General features: G+C 38.8%; 2 protein-coding genes and 1 non-coding gene across 3 annotated transcripts; 2 read left to right on the plus strand and 1 right to left on the minus strand.

The window, feature by feature from the left end:
- Nucleotides 1-81: 81 nt before the first annotated feature.
- Nucleotides 82-6,263, minus strand: LOC125005817 (cleavage and polyadenylation specificity factor subunit 7-like). The gene is made up of 9 exons (XM_047581424.1): nt 5,568-6,263; nt 4,886-5,089; nt 3,398-3,501; nt 3,113-3,258; nt 2,662-3,007; nt 2,425-2,525; nt 1,908-2,052; nt 1,537-1,793; nt 82-392 (listed from the first exon to the last, which is right to left on the minus strand). Exons 1-8 carry the CDS (start codon nt 5,646-5,648, stop codon nt 1,541-1,543), a joined length of 1,380 nt encoding a protein of 459 aa, XP_047437380.1. The 5' UTR covers nt 5,649-6,263; the 3' UTR covers nt 82-392; nt 1,537-1,540.
- Nucleotides 6,264-6,892: 629 nt separating this feature from the next.
- dkk3a (dickkopf WNT signaling pathway inhibitor 3a) lies at nt 6,893-17,338 on the plus strand. Its single transcript, XM_047580726.1, has 8 exons — nt 6,893-6,909; nt 10,991-11,240; nt 11,461-11,565; nt 11,648-11,707; nt 12,909-13,001; nt 14,684-14,828; nt 14,909-15,065; nt 15,187-17,338. The coding sequence occupies exons 1-8, from the start codon at nt 6,893-6,895 to the stop codon at nt 15,272-15,274; spliced, it is 915 nt and encodes a 304-aa protein (XP_047436682.1). The 3' UTR covers nt 15,275-17,338.
- trnah-gug lies at nt 7,302-7,373 on the plus strand. The gene has a single exon. It is a non-coding gene; the product is annotated as a tRNA-His (tRNA).
- Nucleotides 17,339-17,347: the final 9 nt, after the last annotated feature.

The following is a 17,347-nucleotide window of genomic DNA, read 5'->3' on the forward strand; positions in this document are numbered from 1 at the left end:
AAAAATATATATATGCAATTATGAGATTGTGTTTCTCAGTAAACAGATGTAGTAAAATATGAGTGAATGAAAAAACACGGATTATAATTTCAGGGAATGTTTTTTAATTTGTAGATTTGATACAAAAAAGGTGATCAAAACATTACACTAGCTGTTAAGATGTGTTACTTATGACTGCATGCAAGCACTGAAACCTACAACCATGGGTTTTCTCTTAAAACAAGTAAAAGTCTCAATGTGACTGGAGAACCAAGGAAGTACACTTCGGACTTTAGAGATATTTGATGTATATATCTTCAGGTTCATTTTATATTCCTCCAGCTTCTTATACGACTTTGAAAAAAAAAAAAAAGTCCTTTCGTCGCTCTGCTTCACACAGAGAGCCCACCAGTCTAGGGAGGAGGAAAAAACATACTTTTCAAACTCACACTTAAACCAAATATCAACTGTATTGGTCAATATAGGGTACACCTCTTAGGTGAGACTTTTGCTGCTATTTACACAAAGATTTTTTACAAACACTATCATGCTGATGTTATCCATATTTGGAACCAAACTATATGTTATCTTTGAAATGTTGTTCCCATGCAGACGGGGAAACTGATGCAGAAAAAATCTGGTGACATGAAGGGCTGCAGAGTTTTAACAGTGGATTGCATTGGAAGACATTTGTCAGTGAGCTTCACTACTGACCCATCTGTCTGAAAGGTTTTTGGAAATGTTGAAATAGCAGAGAATCTAAGCATTCAGCAGGGGACATTTAAAAAAACAAACAAACAAACAAACAAAAAAAACAACAACATCCAGTCACACACAGAATCAGACAATCCCACAGTCTCATGAAAAGTTCAAAATTAAGTTAGAATTTAACCGAGTTGAAGCTTGTTTTAATGTACATTTTAACAGTGTAAAGCACTGCAAGGCACTCAGCTTCTATTTATGATTTATTTACATGTATTGTAAGTACAAGTATTGTGGGCATTGTAAATCTGACAGATGGAATATACTGTGACAGCTTATATAAAGACTAGTGTTTTTTTAAATAAGGCCTTCAGTTTCACTGAAGACCTTAGTGCTACACTGTGCATGAAAACAGTTGAAGATGATGATTTTAATTTATATACAAAATATATCTAACGGATGTCACAAGAGGTAGACTAAACAATGCTCCCTGTGTGATTCGTTCATAGTTCATAGTTCATCATTATAGTGAAGAATTTCAACTTCTGTTGCAGTCTTGGTTTACTTCAAAACACAAAGGTTCAATATGCCAAGAAATCAAACAATGAAAATGATAACAGACGTCACAGCAAGTCATTTTGACTTATAACAGAAGCACAGGTAGAGTGGGAAACATTCGTAATGGCTCAGTTCCATTAAAAAGTTTCGGTGAGACCAAACTGCTCTGCCAGAATAATGCGACTGAAAACGTTCTTGCTATGACAAGTTAAAATTTCTTCTGAGAAAAGGGTCTATAAAACACATGAAATGAAAGATGTACCACAGTAAGATCTAAGTATAAATTAGTTAGCTTACCACGTTAGCGGTATCGGTCTCTGTAATCTCTGTGCCTCTCCCGTTCCCTTTCTCGTTCCCTTTCTCGCGAGCGGTCTTTGTCCCTCTCTCCACCCAACGAACGCTCTCTGTGTCTTCGAGACATTCCCGCACCTTCCCAGCCAGAAAGATCCTCTCTTTCACGATCCCTCTCACGGTCTCTGTCACGCTCTCTCTCTCTGTCACGACCTCTGTCCCGGTCTCTCTCTCTCTCCCTCTCCCTGGAACGGCTGCTTTTCCTGTAAATGAATAAGATTTTTTGTTACAAAAACTGACAACAATAATAATAAAAAATCTAACAGTTCTGGGTCCAGTATCAGTATGAAGAAGTCCTGATGGGTAAGTATACGCACCTGTAGCCAAAGTTGTTCTGGATAGAGACTAGACAGTCTTTAAGTGAGGTGACCAGAGCTTGGCATCGTTCATCTCCATACACCCTGGACTGCTTGATGATGGCAATTGCAGTTAGTAGTGTCTCCATGGCCACTCCCATGTCTCCTGCATAGGAATTGTGGAGATTAGCTATTAGAAATCATTGATTTTAAGAAGTTAAATTAAAAGCCCCTACAATAAAGGTTAATAAAAACAACAACAACAAAAAAAAAAACATTTATCATAAAAATGCAGTAAAGTAAGGCTAAAATTCCAAGTGCTCACACCCATTTGGGTTCATCTTCATTAGATTATGTAACAAACTATTTGATATTATCTATACCAATACATCAGAAATAAGGGATCTTTGTACTTCCAAGTTCCAATTTAAATTGGAGTGCAGAGGCTTTATATTCAGATTGTTATTTCCATCTGCGTGTCCCTTATCCACATTCTGTTATTGCTTCCAGTTTACAGATTCTGATCATCTGTACTCACCACTTGTTGCTCCAGACACAGCCTTGGTGATTGCACTGCTGGTAATAGCTCTATTTCTGTTCATCAGCTCCTCAAAATCTCCAGCTGTACTTTGTGGTGTACTGAAAAGTAGAATTAATAAACCGTCACCAGAAATTACTACTAAAAACAACAATATTTTAAGTGCTTTGTTATCTGAAAAATTATAAAACATCATTCAATGCTCTAAGAAGCAATAAAAATAATGTGTGTTCTGACCTTTGCTGGTTATAAGCTTTGCTGCTCTGTGCGTCTTGTGCCGGGGGGAAGAATGCAGGATTTATATGCAGACTGGGAGATGGTTGGCTGGGGATGTGGAGGAGAGGAGGGGGGATCAAATGGGGTGGCATGGGTGGAGGGATTGTTGGCGGCATATGCGGGAATGGCGGTGGTGGATGACCAAGAAAAGGGTTCGGTAATGAAGGGAACCGGTTTGCAAGTGGATGTGATGGAAAAAGTGGAGGTAGAGGGGGAGGGCTGGGCTCCTGCGGTAATAACGAGGGAATCTTTTCTGAAGTGTTGGAAGATTCCTTTGTGTCTTTGGCATTAACACGCAAGGGTATACCTGTAGAGAACACATTGGGTTATTTATGAAAGGTGACAGTAATGGTGTCATTTTGCAATACAATGTAAATTCAATAATGCGTTCTTAAATTTGTAGCCATCTTACGTTTATTCGCTATGTCCTCAAACACAGTGAGGTTCTGCCGAGTGGCAAAGCGACAGTCTATCCTTTCCCCGTTGAGTTCACATTGGGGTAATTTTTCCAGCAAAATTTTTAGCGACTCTTCTGTGGTTACCACTACTTCTGCATACCTGTAACGATAGCACAAGCAACAATACATTTATACCTACTAAAGATACAACATAAAGGTCCTAGTATAATATATCAAAACACAGGCATCCTTTCTCCCAATAGTATTAGTTTTCTCTGAAAACATTTGCCAACACTCACCCTCTTGACTGGCCGTTGATTTTGTTCTCAGCAAACTTGATCTCGGTCAAGTCCTTCACACCAAGCCGCTGGGCAATGGACACAAGGTCCTTGTCAGATGTCCACTGAAAAAATGACAGGTTTGGGAAGAGGGAATGAAGTTAGTAATATAAAGTCTTGATTTGACAGGGTGACCTAAAATGTGACCTAAATCATGATATCAATTTGTCCCTTGTGCTAATAGAAATCCAAGAGGACACAGCTGTTTTACAGCACTACAATTCCGGCAACTCTATCTGCCTTCTACTGTTATGACTGTGAGTCATTTGTTATCTGTCTGTGGTACTGTTCCCCCCTCCCTGCTTACAGGGGCTGTGGTTTTCTTGTTGTATTTTTCAGCTTCCTGTAGTTTGGACCATAATTGGAGGAGAGCTGTTGAGGTGCCATTCAAAAGAGGCCTTTGTGAAGAAGCTGGTCGCTTTCTCTCTTTTCCTGTGATCAACCAAGAGCTGAACCACTTCAAGTTCTGAACCTATTGTACATCCACTAGTTTTAATTTTACCAATGCAGTCCTGCCTAGTAGGGTTGAGAAGCCAGATTTTTTTGTTTGTTTTCTCCTGTCTTTGGTAAGGAGGTCAGGGAAGGGCTCGCCTGTTTTTTTTTTTTTTTTGGATTTGTTTGGTTGGCCGACGAGAGGTCAGTAAAAGTAAAATACTGGTTTGAATACGTTTTGTGAGGCACATGATGTTCCACCATTCAAAATAAAGTATTAAAAGAAGACATTTTTGAGTGGACAGAGAGACATTCTAAGAAAACATTTCAAAGGACGAAGTGCAGGAATCACCACTGATGAAGAAGAAATGACACTTCTCATTTTTTGGACTCAGTACCTTGAAGGAGAGATTTGTCTAGCTGTTATTGTTTATTTCCAGTGCTGAAGAGAACCTGTACAACCTAGTAGATGGTGCTCAGTCTAATTAAAGTGAATATACAATTAATTTGTTCAATCACTCTGTCCCGAAAGGAGAAGTGGAGAGTTAAACCAACAAGATTATTGTCACTCATTACTGACATTTTGTGTTGACTTCAGGAAAGTCAATCATTCTGAGGATATGTGATGAAACTATGCGTAATATTATTGCAGAAAGTCTTGTGTCAAGATATATCAGACCACTTACACATCTGTTCAACTTTATAATCAGAGACATGGTGGGCAGTTACAAACAAGGCGCACATTTGAAGATATTCTAAGAAGCATGGATGTATTTATGCCATGTCAGGGAAACTGACAACATTTCAAAACAAATGGTAAATTTGGTGAGACGGTTTATTTGATCATATCTCAGTGCAATGACTGAAATGAGAAATGATTTGTAGAAAGATGTATTTATTTTCTTCTTAAAGGTCTTCTACTCAAGCTGGCAATGAGTTCTGAGGGATGACATGATGAATGTTGAGCAATACAACAACAAGCAATCAGCATTAACAAGGAGAGAGGCTGTCACTCACCCAGGGAAAATTTCCGATGTACAACGACAACCTCCTCTGTGAGTTCACTACTTTTTTTGTAGCCATTTTTGTTGATCTACTTCCCTCTTCTGCTGGTGTCTCCTTACAAGGGGGAACACCAGTAGCATTCTTCTTGTCTTGATTAACTGAACCGGTCAGAACTGCATCAAAAAGCTCATTTGCTTCAGCAATTCTGACCATATCCTGAACGAGATAGAAAATACAGACTTAGTAAGCAAAGAAAAAAATACAAATCTGCCCCATAGTTCATTTTCTCAAATTGTGTCTGTACATTAAGTTTTAAAAGAGAATAGTGACTTGATTCAGTGTATTGTCTACGACCAGATGCATATCAATGTTTACTGTATAGAAGTACTCTCACCAGACTTAATGAGGCAAAAGGCTTCAGTGAGACAGAAAAAGTGTCATTTTATTCTAAGCAGATATAAACTGTACTTTTACTATTATTATTATTATTTTAAATCACTGCCCCATGTCAGTAACGGATTAATGCATATATGTCATAACTTCCCTTAAGACTGAAAAAACAAACATCATTTGCTCTCAGGCCACACAGATAGCAAATGTGTGTGCATTTGAACTGTGAAAACACGAGGCATTGGCAATATCACATGAAGTGACTTCATCGATGCATTTACAAAATGTTTCAAGTCGGACTCACCTCGTTTTCATTGAGGTCGCCGTATAAATCTATGAGGTCCTCTTTGGCGCTTGGTCCATCTCCTGATCCTGCTGCAGCCATCCCGTGGGCCTTAGAGGATCAGCTGCTGGCACTGCAGCCGGAGTTTACGTCTTCCTTTTTTCAGGGCGGTTTTCACATGCAAACGTTGTAAATTGCCACTGCACATCGACAGCAGGTGCAATGGAAGTATTTGGCAGTTTTCCTTGTTGCTCCTTGTTTTGCTAGCTAACGGTAACGCTCCGCTGGAGACCACAACCAATGATACCTTAGCCAAAACAGAATATAGCTAACCACATATAGAACGAGCAAAAACAACGCATGGGATTGTCCTTCTAATTAACACTTTGAAAAACATGCTCGGCGTTTCGTGTATGAATGCACACACAAGTTACAGTCTGCAACATGCTCGCTCTTTGATCTGCTAATGCTAATTTTGCTAATCTTTCGGTGCGTGAACATTCCAGTCCGTTAGGGAAATTTAACCGGTTTAGAACAGCTATTAACATTGGTTCCTATTGCCAAGGCCCTTTTAGGTTCCGGTGTGACAAAAGAATGGGTTTAGCTTTTACATCGACTGCACTAATCCTTAACGATACACGTATTACATATCAACTTTTAATTGTAGATTTTTGTCGTGAATTTTGTTTTTACTGTAGCAAAACCTGAGCAATATGGCGATATGCGCGCGCCGTTAATAGTCCTCCGACCTGTCTGTATAATTCTTGTCGGGAACAGGTGTCAGCCTAATAAGAAAATCATTTTTGACCTATTATTTCTAAGGTGCTTGCTAAAAATTGTGGTGTCTTTTTCTTATTTTCCGAAAACGTTCAACTAAGACAAACAATATTGGGCTTCCTCGTCGGGATGTGTTCCAACTCGGCACGCCCCCCGAAAACACCACATCAAAGCCAGCGTTGCTAATTCAGCGACTTTATCGCTATATTTAGCGAGTATTCAGGCCCCTCTATCGATTTGTTTTTCAAAATGGACTACTGAAAAATCTAGGCATTTTTTTTTTACTGTTGTTCCTGGAGACTTTGGGCGATTCGGATGTGAAAGCTCATATCTTCTTACCCTTCTCAACGAGCTGCCCCGATCTGAATCCAGTGATCTGAGTTCAAGTCTCAGTGGGCCTTAATTAAGCTTTTTTCTCTCTCTCACCAACATAGCCCCATCCAATTAGACCTCCTAATCAGTATTCCTTTGATAAATATCCCTCTTCTTGCAGTTTTCTATACACGCGGTCTTCATATAATTTCAGATTCATAAAACTTTATTTCTCACGTGGGGCAATTTAAGGCAATATGAGCAGAAGGACTTGGTAAACACCCAATATATATACAAAAGGTATGTTATAAATGTTTGAAACTTTTCAAACCGTCCATAGAGGATGTCAACAAGGATAATGTAATAAAACATAAAACAATTTTCTCGTTGACACATAAATTCCCAGTATATTTTCCAAGAGTTACTCAATGAAGACTTATATAGCACATGATTATATAAGGATTCGTAAAAATGAGGGTTGATGTTTTGGAGAGTGTAAATATTGCGTATAGAATAATAATGATAATCCTTCTTTTCTTCTTTGTGTTTGTTTCTTCTCTCTTTATGTTATTGTTTCTATCTCCCCTGGTGTTTTGTTCTCTCTGCATCTCTCAGGTGTAAGGCTGATATCCAGACGTCATATCAGCTGAGCAGGTCCATCAAGCAGCCGTGATCGTATAGTGGTTAGTACTCTGCGTTGTGGTCGCAGCAACCCCGGTTCGAATCCGGGTCACGGCAAGAACTGCTGAAGTGGAAGAAACATTTTCTGGAAAAATGGGCAAAGAAACAATTAATTACTTAAAACCATGAGTCAATAATGTCTTTCTGGGAGAGTACCACCATGTTTTACCATAGCGTTCATCCAGAACACATCCTCACTGGCTCCTTCTGTCTTGTTTCTTTCTCACATCATTTCTAAAAGAAAAATTCACCCCCAAAAGAACCCATTTCAATCATTTTAGAATAAGATAAATAAAAATATCTGAAAATATCAAAATCTGAAATATGGTGTATGTTTACTGTATGGTAGAGGGGTTAAGTGCTTCTTCTTCTTCTTCTTCTTCTTTGTTTTGTCTTCTGTCTTCATGTCATTGATTCTAAAATTCTCCGCTCTAAAAGATAAAAGGCAAATAATGGGATACAATTCAATTTCTTCTTTCTTTGGTCTCTTTCTAAAAGACTAAGTGAAAGTAACAGGATATAATTCAATTTGTCATGAACAGAAGACAACATATTGATAACACTCAGGATTTTTTCATAAAAAATTAAATTTTAAATTTCTAATTTTCAAGTGTTGTAGAGCATGATCTTTCCTTTCATAGTTTTTGCTCTGATGTCTTTCTTTTTTCCTTTGTGGAAGGAAATAATGTTAACATAATGATTGATCACAACGGACAATTTGATAAAATTAAGAAATAAATACATACTTCGCAATCCAGGTAGTCTCTTATCCTTGAGTCCTTCTCTTCTCTTCTCTTCTCTTCTCTTCTCTTCTCTTCTCTTCTCTTCTCTTCTCTTCTCTTCTCTTCTCTTCTCTTCTCTTCTCTTCTCTTCTGCGCAAAAGACAAACGTCAAATCATTTCAGAATAATAAAAAAGTGATTGAATATCAGAGAGAATTATCATCACACCATCAAGTATTTACCAACCAGAGATGTTGTGGGGATGTTTCTTCTCGTCTTGTCGCATCTAATATCTTCTTTTCTCTTTCGTGGAATGAGAAAACTGTGATAAAGTGCAAATAAAATATGTAAAATCGCATCAGAACAACAAGATAAATGTTTGATTATTCAGAGGAATCATTATAATGACATAAAAAAAGGGAATATTTACCATTTTAAAGAGAGAGGTTGCAGAAAAGCAGAAGGTTCAACAGGAGGAGCTTGACGTCCTCCTGAGAGGATTCAAACATGCGTCTCCTCAAACTCTAACTCTCTTTCTTGGTGGAGAAGGGCTGCTGGTGATGATGCTCTCTTCCTCTTGCCGCTTTCTCTTTGACTTTGCCAGCTGGACTGGACTTAAACTTTCTCATATGCTTCTCCATCAGGAACTGAAATATCACATACTGATCACAGGAGGAACACAGGCTTTGACTCCACCATGTTCAAACAATAACAGACTCGAGACTGACCGCACTGAGGTCATATCCATGGCACTTGAATCCACTGTAAACTACAGTATGTGGTTGAATCATACAGCATCATTCAAAAATGAGCCAGGCGGCATCTTGGCCTTTTATAATTTTAATGCATATATATATATATATATATACAGTTGATGAGCGTGTATATATACATATATATATATATATATATATATATATATATATATATATATATATATATATATATATATATATATATATATATAAATATATAAAGTTGAAAACTTTCGTCGAAGTTCAAGTGAAGAATCGATGTACAACTGTTTCCATGACGATCACCATGCAGTGATTCTTTAAATTTCACATAAAAATGTTTTTATTTAAACTGCCAGGTAACTAAATCGGAAAGTTGAATATTCTAAGTGTTAAATAATTAGTCACTATTGAATCTATTTATAAAATAAGAATTTACATTGGTTTTATTTTCATTTTATATATTTTTTTAAAGATATTCTTACAGATTTAAAATAGAAATGGTCGTCAATTTTTTCATATATATTTTTTCCCTGATTTAAATATTTTAGGGGTGAAATTGATTAGACAATAAATAACTGGTCACTATAAATAAATAATATATATAAGGATTTTTGCACTATTTATTCTACATGCATAGGCTACCCTTACTTACTGCCTATTGCATTTCTGGTTAGATGCTAAACTTCATTATGTTGACAATATTGTATTGACAATAAAGTTGGATCTGTGTATGTAAGTATGGGCAAAGCGAAACACTAAGGCATAAACAGACAGTTGATGAGTGAGTAGCCTGAGAATCTGTAACTACACAGTAAATTTCCGAGTGTAAATTTTGCACTGTCAAGTTGTTGTTCGTACTGAGTTATTCCAACTATAGCGAGAGTAAGTTGCCTCGCAGTGTTGGTGAAAATATTGGTTAGTGGTCCAGTGTAAAATGTACAGTGTGGACAGTACATGTAGGACTCTCTCAGACTCAGTGGCTGGAGGTGCATTTTCCACCGAGACCTTCACTGAACTCCAACCTTATTCAAAACACCTCTTAATACGATTGTTATGACGCCACTGCGATATAATCATCAACATGACGCTTTTAGACACATTTCTTTGTTTGTTCCCAATTATACACATCTTTTATTCCAACTTAATGGGCACCAGCGTATAACGTGCCTCATCAATGCACCAATAGATAGTGAAGGGTGCAAAAACACAGGAAGTTTCAGCAGAACAGCGACATCTAGTGGTTCACGAAATCCTCTCAGTTCTTCACAGCTCATGGATTTTACCCTCATGTATGACTGGTCGCCACGCTCTCATCTACAAATGTGATTTCAAGAGAGTAAAAACACCTGTAAATAACTTCTTGTCCATTTAACATATCCTAACGCGATACAACATGTTGCTGTTTACAGATTTTAATATTTCAATGAGTGTTAACATCTCAGCCAGGAGGACCAACATCGAATATTTTGAGGCAAATATTGTGTGACATTTTGCAGTCGTATATGAGTAAGCAGACACTTGATCTGACATGACGCTTTAATGCAGTGTGGGTACTGCTGTGAATTCTACCCACTCCCATTGTTCCTCTGATCTAGATTAGTTTTGTTTTTGCTGGCTGAAGACGGCTGTTTCACTTTGATTAAAAGCTCTTTTAAACTTGAATTTTGAAAATAATAATCCTGATCCAATTCTTTGTTTCACGAAGGTTATGGTATTCAGAGCTGATGATTCAACTGTGTTTTCATTTTGGATGCTTTGTATTAAATTCTATTAAGTTATACCAACATGTGTTCCTACTCTCTAAGAAATGAAATGTTGGATTTACTGAATTAATCTAGCTATGGCAACCAAATAATAATATTCAGTTAACTGTAACAACATGGTTTACATTTACATTTTAAATCTGAATTACACAGTGAACACTACAGGACTTTACTTAATTCCATCCTCAATCCAGTTGTACAACAACTCGCCTTGCTGCAACAGATGTAAAGTTGAACTGAACTATGTTTGAGCTTTGCTGTGCTGTGTATTGACGTGCCATGAAACGAAGTGATCACCGCTGACAAGTCTTCTCTTGCGATTGGTGCTCAAATTTGTCTCCTTCGGGCCGTTTAAGAGAGCGACACATTTACGCATTTTACATGGACGACGCAATGGATATGCGTGATGACGGCGCTGCGGTGACGGAAACATCAGCTGTTTGTGTTTCTCAGCATCATCGCCACACCCTCCTCAGAGTGCAGCAGCAGCAGCAACAGCAACAGCATGATGCGAGCCGGCTTGTTAGTTTTGTCTCTCTCTGCGGTCTGCAATGGCATCCTCCCTGAGATAGTCCACTCAGGCATCAGTCACATCCTGCAGGAAAATTCGGCCCCGGGAGAATCGGAGCTGGACCGCATGTTTGTGGAAGTGGAGCAGCTCCCAGAGGAGCCGCAGCAAAAACCAGAGGATGCGTTTCAGCAAGTGAGGAGCCGGTTGCAACTCTAAGTCATCGTCTGTTTACGTGACACAGCATTATTTCACTGCTTATTTCTGAAAACAGACGTATTTTAACGCCTGAACGTCTGAAGTGAAATCCAAGAAAGCTAAGAGGCAGATGTTGCATTGGATGGAGCTATAGCATGATAATGATTTCTTAATGCATATGAAGTCTTCTCACTGATCCTTTGCTAAATCCTTCCAGACAAACAACGTCACTGCCAGCCCCCCTACTAAAAACACTTATCCCAATGAAACGACCTCTAATACAGTGACTGATAACGGATCTGTTCAATCCTCAGCGGACCAGGTAGGCTTTTAAACAATTAACAAAATTAGCTTTTTGTTTCCTCTTGTGAAATAAACTTAACTGGCGACCCACCTTCACACAGGAGACAAACAACATTACCACAGCCGTCCAGCCCAGTGACCCTTGGAACAGTATTGATCATGTAAGTTTATTCTGTTTACCTGCAGCCTGTAATGATGCACAGTCCAGTTAAAAGCAAACATTTAACTCACATGGCTCAGTCTGAATTTCTCATCAGCTGAAAATGTGTGAATGTCTGGCAGCACCATCAACACCACTGACTTGGCATTATGTATGCAAAAGAATATGTGTGCTGCCCATATTAATGCTCTATCTACTACATACAAATTTGAAAAAATGCTAATGTGTGCAACTGATGTGTTGAGCATCTGTCAAAATGACGACTGTACAAAACAGTGACTAAATAAAGGATTATGGGTCCTTTAGCTGCTTTGAATTGGAACATCGTCCCCTTGCAATCACACAAGTTTAGGAACGTTGGTTGGTCATAATATCATAACACAATGTCCAAACTCAATTCAAAGGGTGCCTTTATTTATTTACTTCACTCACAGAGTTATGGTGTAACAGAGCAGTTAAACCATTTTCCTGAATTAACTGCTCCACATCATTTGTGTTGAACGTCTTGTCATCTTGCTTCTTTTGCTATATGTTGTAAATTGACAGAAGAGAACGCAATGGATGGTTTGTTTAGTTAGAGGTGATACAAATAAATCCAGAGGAGCTCCGTCTGTCTTCATAAGGATCATCCCTCAGATACATGTTCAGTTTGGGGTCTAGTGAATTTAGAGGCCAGGTCAACACCTTGTGCTATTCTTCATATTTTTTTTAATTCTTCTTCCTGAAGTGTTTTTGTGTGTGTGTGTCTGTGTCAGACTGCATCCTGCTGGGGATGGCTGCTGCCATCAAGGAGTGTCATTACTATGGGGTGGGGGTGTCTGGTCTGCTGTGGTCTGGTGCTACATGTCTAAGTAACATCCACATGAATGCCAGGACCGAAATTTTCCCAGCAGAACATTTTATTGTCACAAGATGGCCTCGGTGGTGTATTTTATCTGATGTTTTGCACTCTGGACAGATTGCTGTGATCTGAATGTTTATCAGGTTATCAAGCATCTGAATCCCCTGTAGAGTCACTTGATATACCGATTGTTTGGACTGAAATACTGATTTTGGTTATATTTAATAAAGAAAAGTAGTGTCTGCACACTTACCCATTTGCTTGTGACAGTAGACCATCACCTTAATTCATGCCTATGAAGTTAAAAAACAAGTTAGGAAAGATCAAGCCCCCTGTAATTCTTCCTCTCTCCTTTGTTCAGGGATGCATCAGTGATGACGACTGTGGGAGGGGCAGGTACTGCCTTCATGACGAACACAATTCCAAGTGTCTGCAATGTAAAGCAACTGATGTGGTGAGTGAACTTACAGTCAGCTGCCTTTTTATTAGTGCCTCCACTGTTGTGGTCAATTATTTCCAAAATGCACCATTTCAAGGATGTGGCGTTTTCAAATACGCACACACGGGTTATTGAAGTTTCATATTGACTGCATTGCAGTGTGTCCACAAGTGTAATTGGAGTGTGCGAGCAGTCTGTCATATGAGCTTCACGTGAAAGGACGAACATGTGTCAAGGTTAAATAAGAGCACTTTGCTTCCTTCTTCTCTCCCAGAGAGCATCTTGATAGACCAAATATAATAATGGGTCTTCCATCTCTCTGGTTTTATTGACAACTCAGATATTACTTTAGCGCTGAATATGGAGTCTCCACCGGATGAATTAGTCTTAGTGTAACAGACTATAAAACAATGCCAGGGGATGAAGACACTGGCAGGCTGCCAAACAAGGTTACAAGGGACAATCAATACGCTGAGTGCAGGGTGTGTGTCTCTGCACTGAAAAACTCCCGGTGGAAATAACCAGAACATTATTTGTCAGGTCCCCATATTTACAATTCATTTAGAGTGTTAAGTTATGGAACTCTTCACTCTGCTATCAGAGACCACACCGTTAGACATTTCAGATTCACATTTTACAGTTACCGTAAGTTAGATTTACAGTACTATTACTGTATTTCACTTTTAGAGTAACTCAGTGTTAATGTAATTATGTAATACAGTCAGTTATTGCAAACAAACTAATTTAACAGTATACTACTGTAACTTTATTATCTCATCTCATTTCATCTCACCTTCCGTACCACTTAATCCTGCACTAGGGTTGCGGGGGTTGCTGGAGCCTATTCCAGCTGGCATCGGGCGAGAGGTGGGGTACCCCCTGGACAGGTCGCCAGCCTATCGCAGGGCTTGTAACTCTATTTTTTTAATATATATGTTTTTAAAAAATTTATTCTGCTGAAATTCAACAGAAACTGAAACAATTATGTAGAAAATATAAAATTAATTTATTTAGAGGCAACACATTTATATAATAAATAATAAACAGAAACTCATTTGCTTGATTGCAGAAGTACTTTAACCAATTTTTTTTGTTTATTCATGTGTACATACTCAGACACATAATCACAACACTTAATGTTGCATTTGAGGTCACCACGTTTTTCCATCCAATTTTATGTGATATGATTGCATGCATGTCTGTTGGACCTCAGGAAAAATAGCTGAGCTAATTAATGTGAACTGACTTTTCACGGGCAATGATAACGTTACAGACAAAAATGCTTCATTCAAATTCGCAACTTAGGTGAACTACTGCTTGGAAATATTAACAATACGTACGTAACGTCTCAGCTAATGCAAATACTTAGAATTAAATATCATGATAACGCTAACCTTTTCTCCCTTTTGTGCTTCATACCTTGCTTTGCCTTCTTGGTGGTCTCTATGACGACAAAATCACTTGGTGATCCATGGTGTGGTGATGTTGAAACCGCTGTTGGTCCCTAAACCGTCAGCTAAAGTTAATCCGTCATAGTGATAAAGAGTAAAAAAAAAAAAAAATGTCTTGTAAACAAACGAAAAAAAAAAAGTTGAAAAGCTCCTTCATGTCATTAATGCTGTGGGAAGTCTCAGCTTTGTTTAAATCTGCTGAATTGTTTGTTGAAAATGCTCTTCAACAAATGGTTATTCTTTCAGCCATGTACCAGGGATGAGCAGTGCTGTGGTGAACAGCTGTGTGTCTGGGGCCAGTGCAGCCCAAATGCAACAAAAGGAGAGGCTGGCAGCACCTGTAAATACCAGACTGACTGCAACCCAGACCTCTGCTGTGCTCTCCATAAAGGTGCAGTGCATCATGCACGTCATGTGTATCAATCAATCTCTACTACCTCTTGATGAAATGTCTTTCTATTGTGCGTTCAGTCCTGCTCTACTCTGTTTGTACGGCCAAGCCCATTGAGCGCGAGCGCTGCTTTGGTGCCTCCAACCACCTGATGGAGCTGTTGTCGTGGGACACGAGGAATGACGGACCCAGGAAACATTGTCCCTGTGCAGGAGATCTCCACTGCCAGCATCTGGGGTGAGTGCAGCACATTTAACAGCGCAGCAAGTCTTATATGTCTTCTAAAGTCTGTTCAAAAACAGTATGTGTGATATTAAAGCTATAACTGAAATACTGCGCTGTGGTCCTGTTTTGACAGGCGAGGATCCATGTGCCTTCAAAGAGAGGACTCGAGTGAAGAGAACCTGACAGACACTCTATACTCAGAGATAGATTACATCATCTAACAGCAGTCATTCACTTTAAACAGCTGGACAGACGTCTGCACTGACCCCTGAGCTTTTTCGCAAAGAGGTGTAACACTTTTTCCGCAAGCTTAATCCAAAACGGTTAAACTTAAGAGCATGGGAAACGGATGAAAAAAAAAATATTTCAACTACTGTATAGTTGAGCTTTGCAATCCTTAAAGCTTGATGAAATTGTACGTATATATAAATATTGCTAACACTATGCAGGAAATGCTATATTTGCACTGGCTTCTTAAATATTTGCTGCATCTCTCTGCAATTCTTTTGTAAACTCTAACCCTTGACTAATGCTGAACCCATAAGTGTAACCACAGCACGCTCATACTGTGGACTGCTCACCGATGATCATATGGTCTGTATCACGCTGTCATCAGATGATGCTACTTTTGGTAGCAGCACTGTTTCTTTAATAACCTGAGTAACAAATAGACTATACATTATCCCTCTCTATGACCGGTAGGACCAATTAAACAGCATTAGTATGTTGTTACACAGATTCCTCTAAACTATGTATCAACGGACCGCAATTCTCATGGCAAATATCTGCTGCCATTGATTACAGCATTTAATCAAAATGACATCTAAGAGGCAACTTAGCTTAAAACGCCACAGTTGTTTCTGAGGCAGTCTATTTCTAGCTGCATATTCACTTGTTATAGCTGAGAAATATTTTGGACAAACTCACTGGCTTCATCCCTGATGCTGATGTTGAACAGGTTTGATGTTAAACATGCTGAGGCCTCCAATCAGGCTTCAACATGTTTATTGCACAGAGATGATGTGTAATTACATGAATGGCAGCTGGAAATACGGTCCAGAATGTCAATATGTGTTGTGTTTTGCCCACGCTGCTTGTATTTACACCGATCATCATGATCACCAGTCAAGTGAAAAACACTGATTATGAGGTCATTATGGGACCTGTCAGTCAGTGGCAGCAAGTGAACATTTTGTTTTCAAAGTTGATGAGTGGGTCAGAGAATCTCCAAAACAGCAACCCTTGTGGGGCGTTCCCAGTCTGCAGTGGTCATTCAGGGTCATGGAAACCTGGGAACCAAAGGCTGCGTGGTTTCATCCAACAGACGTGCTGCTTTAGTTCAAATTGTTTAAGTTCTAGATAGAAATACGTCTGATGCTCCTGTACCCACGTAGGGCCTGGGGTGACTATGCATCACTTATCTGCTGCTTATTAAAACCTGTGCTTGTTCTGTAACAATGTTCAGGTGGTGGTTTGTATCAAAGTAATATCCACATGAATGCGGGACCCATGTTTCCCAGAAGAACATTTCACCATAATAAAATCATTCATTTTATTCATTCTACCTGTTGGTGGTTTGGATGTTGTAGCCGACTGATGTGTATTTAATTCCATCCTTCTGTAGTCCACTACTGTGTACAAACTAACTCATTCCAGTGCTTCTGATTAGTCTGAAGGTAATGTAGTGATGCTGTATTTTGAAACTAAAATAAGAGCTCCAGGATTTATAGCTCAAGTGCTAATGGACTGCTTTAGTTGTAATCAATGAGCCCTTAGCCGAAGGAAAAATGTGTAAAAAGTAAAAAGGCCAGTAGTGTATTTTATTTGTTTACCAAGTAAAACATTTGAAGACCCTGCACACACACACACACACGTGTGTGCTAATAATGGCTGATTATTCCTCGTCATATGGAGATTGCCTGATTAGAGAGCAGCTTGTAATCAGGCAACATAAAGACAATGGTTATGGAGTTTAGCCAGAATTAAACAGGATTTGAAAAGCAACCCATTAAAGCACAACAACAGTGATGCGGAAGAAAGTTAAATTAATTTGAACTTTTAAGCTTCATACAACATGAATAGGAAACTGGAGCTCAGCCTGTTGCCTCCACCTCATAGTTTAAAATGACCATTTCTGTGTATTCAGTGAGACATATGGAGCAGGAGATGATGAGAGTGTCGTGAGTGACCAGCTGGAACCACATGACTTTGTATGTTGTGTGTCTGCACCATCCAGTAATTAGGATGCTCCAAACATTTGTGTTTGTATGTGAGTTTTTTTTTTTAAAGCCAGA

The sequence above is a fragment of the Mugil cephalus genome, chromosome 3 (assembly GCF_022458985.1).
Source record: "Mugil cephalus isolate CIBA_MC_2020 chromosome 3, CIBA_Mcephalus_1.1, whole genome shotgun sequence".
Lineage (NCBI taxonomy): Eukaryota > Metazoa > Chordata > Actinopteri > Mugiliformes > Mugilidae > Mugil > Mugil cephalus.

Excerpts from the sequence above, each read along its gene's own strand:
- dkk3a (XM_047580726.1), top strand. Across the intron at positions 11,566-11,647 it reads TTCAATCCTCAGCGGACCAG|GAGACAAACAACATTACCAC; the intron begins GTAGGCTTTTAA and ends ACCTTCACACAG. Across the intron at positions 13,002-14,683 it reads AATGTAAAGCAACTGATGTG|CCATGTACCAGGGATGAGCA; the intron begins GTGAGTGAACTT and ends TTATTCTTTCAG.
- LOC125005817 (XM_047581424.1), bottom strand. The coding sequence starts at position 5,648 with ATGGCTGCAGCAGGATCAGGAGATGGACCAAGCGCCAAAGAGGACCTC. Across the intron at positions 5,090-5,567 it reads GCGACCTCAATGAAAACGAG|GATATGGTCAGAATTGCTGA; the intron begins GTGAGTCCGACT and ends TATCTCGTTCAG. Across the intron at positions 2,053-2,424 it reads TGTGTCTGGAGCAACAAGTG|GAGACATGGGAGTGGCCATG; the intron begins GTGAGTACAGAT and ends ATTCCTATGCAG.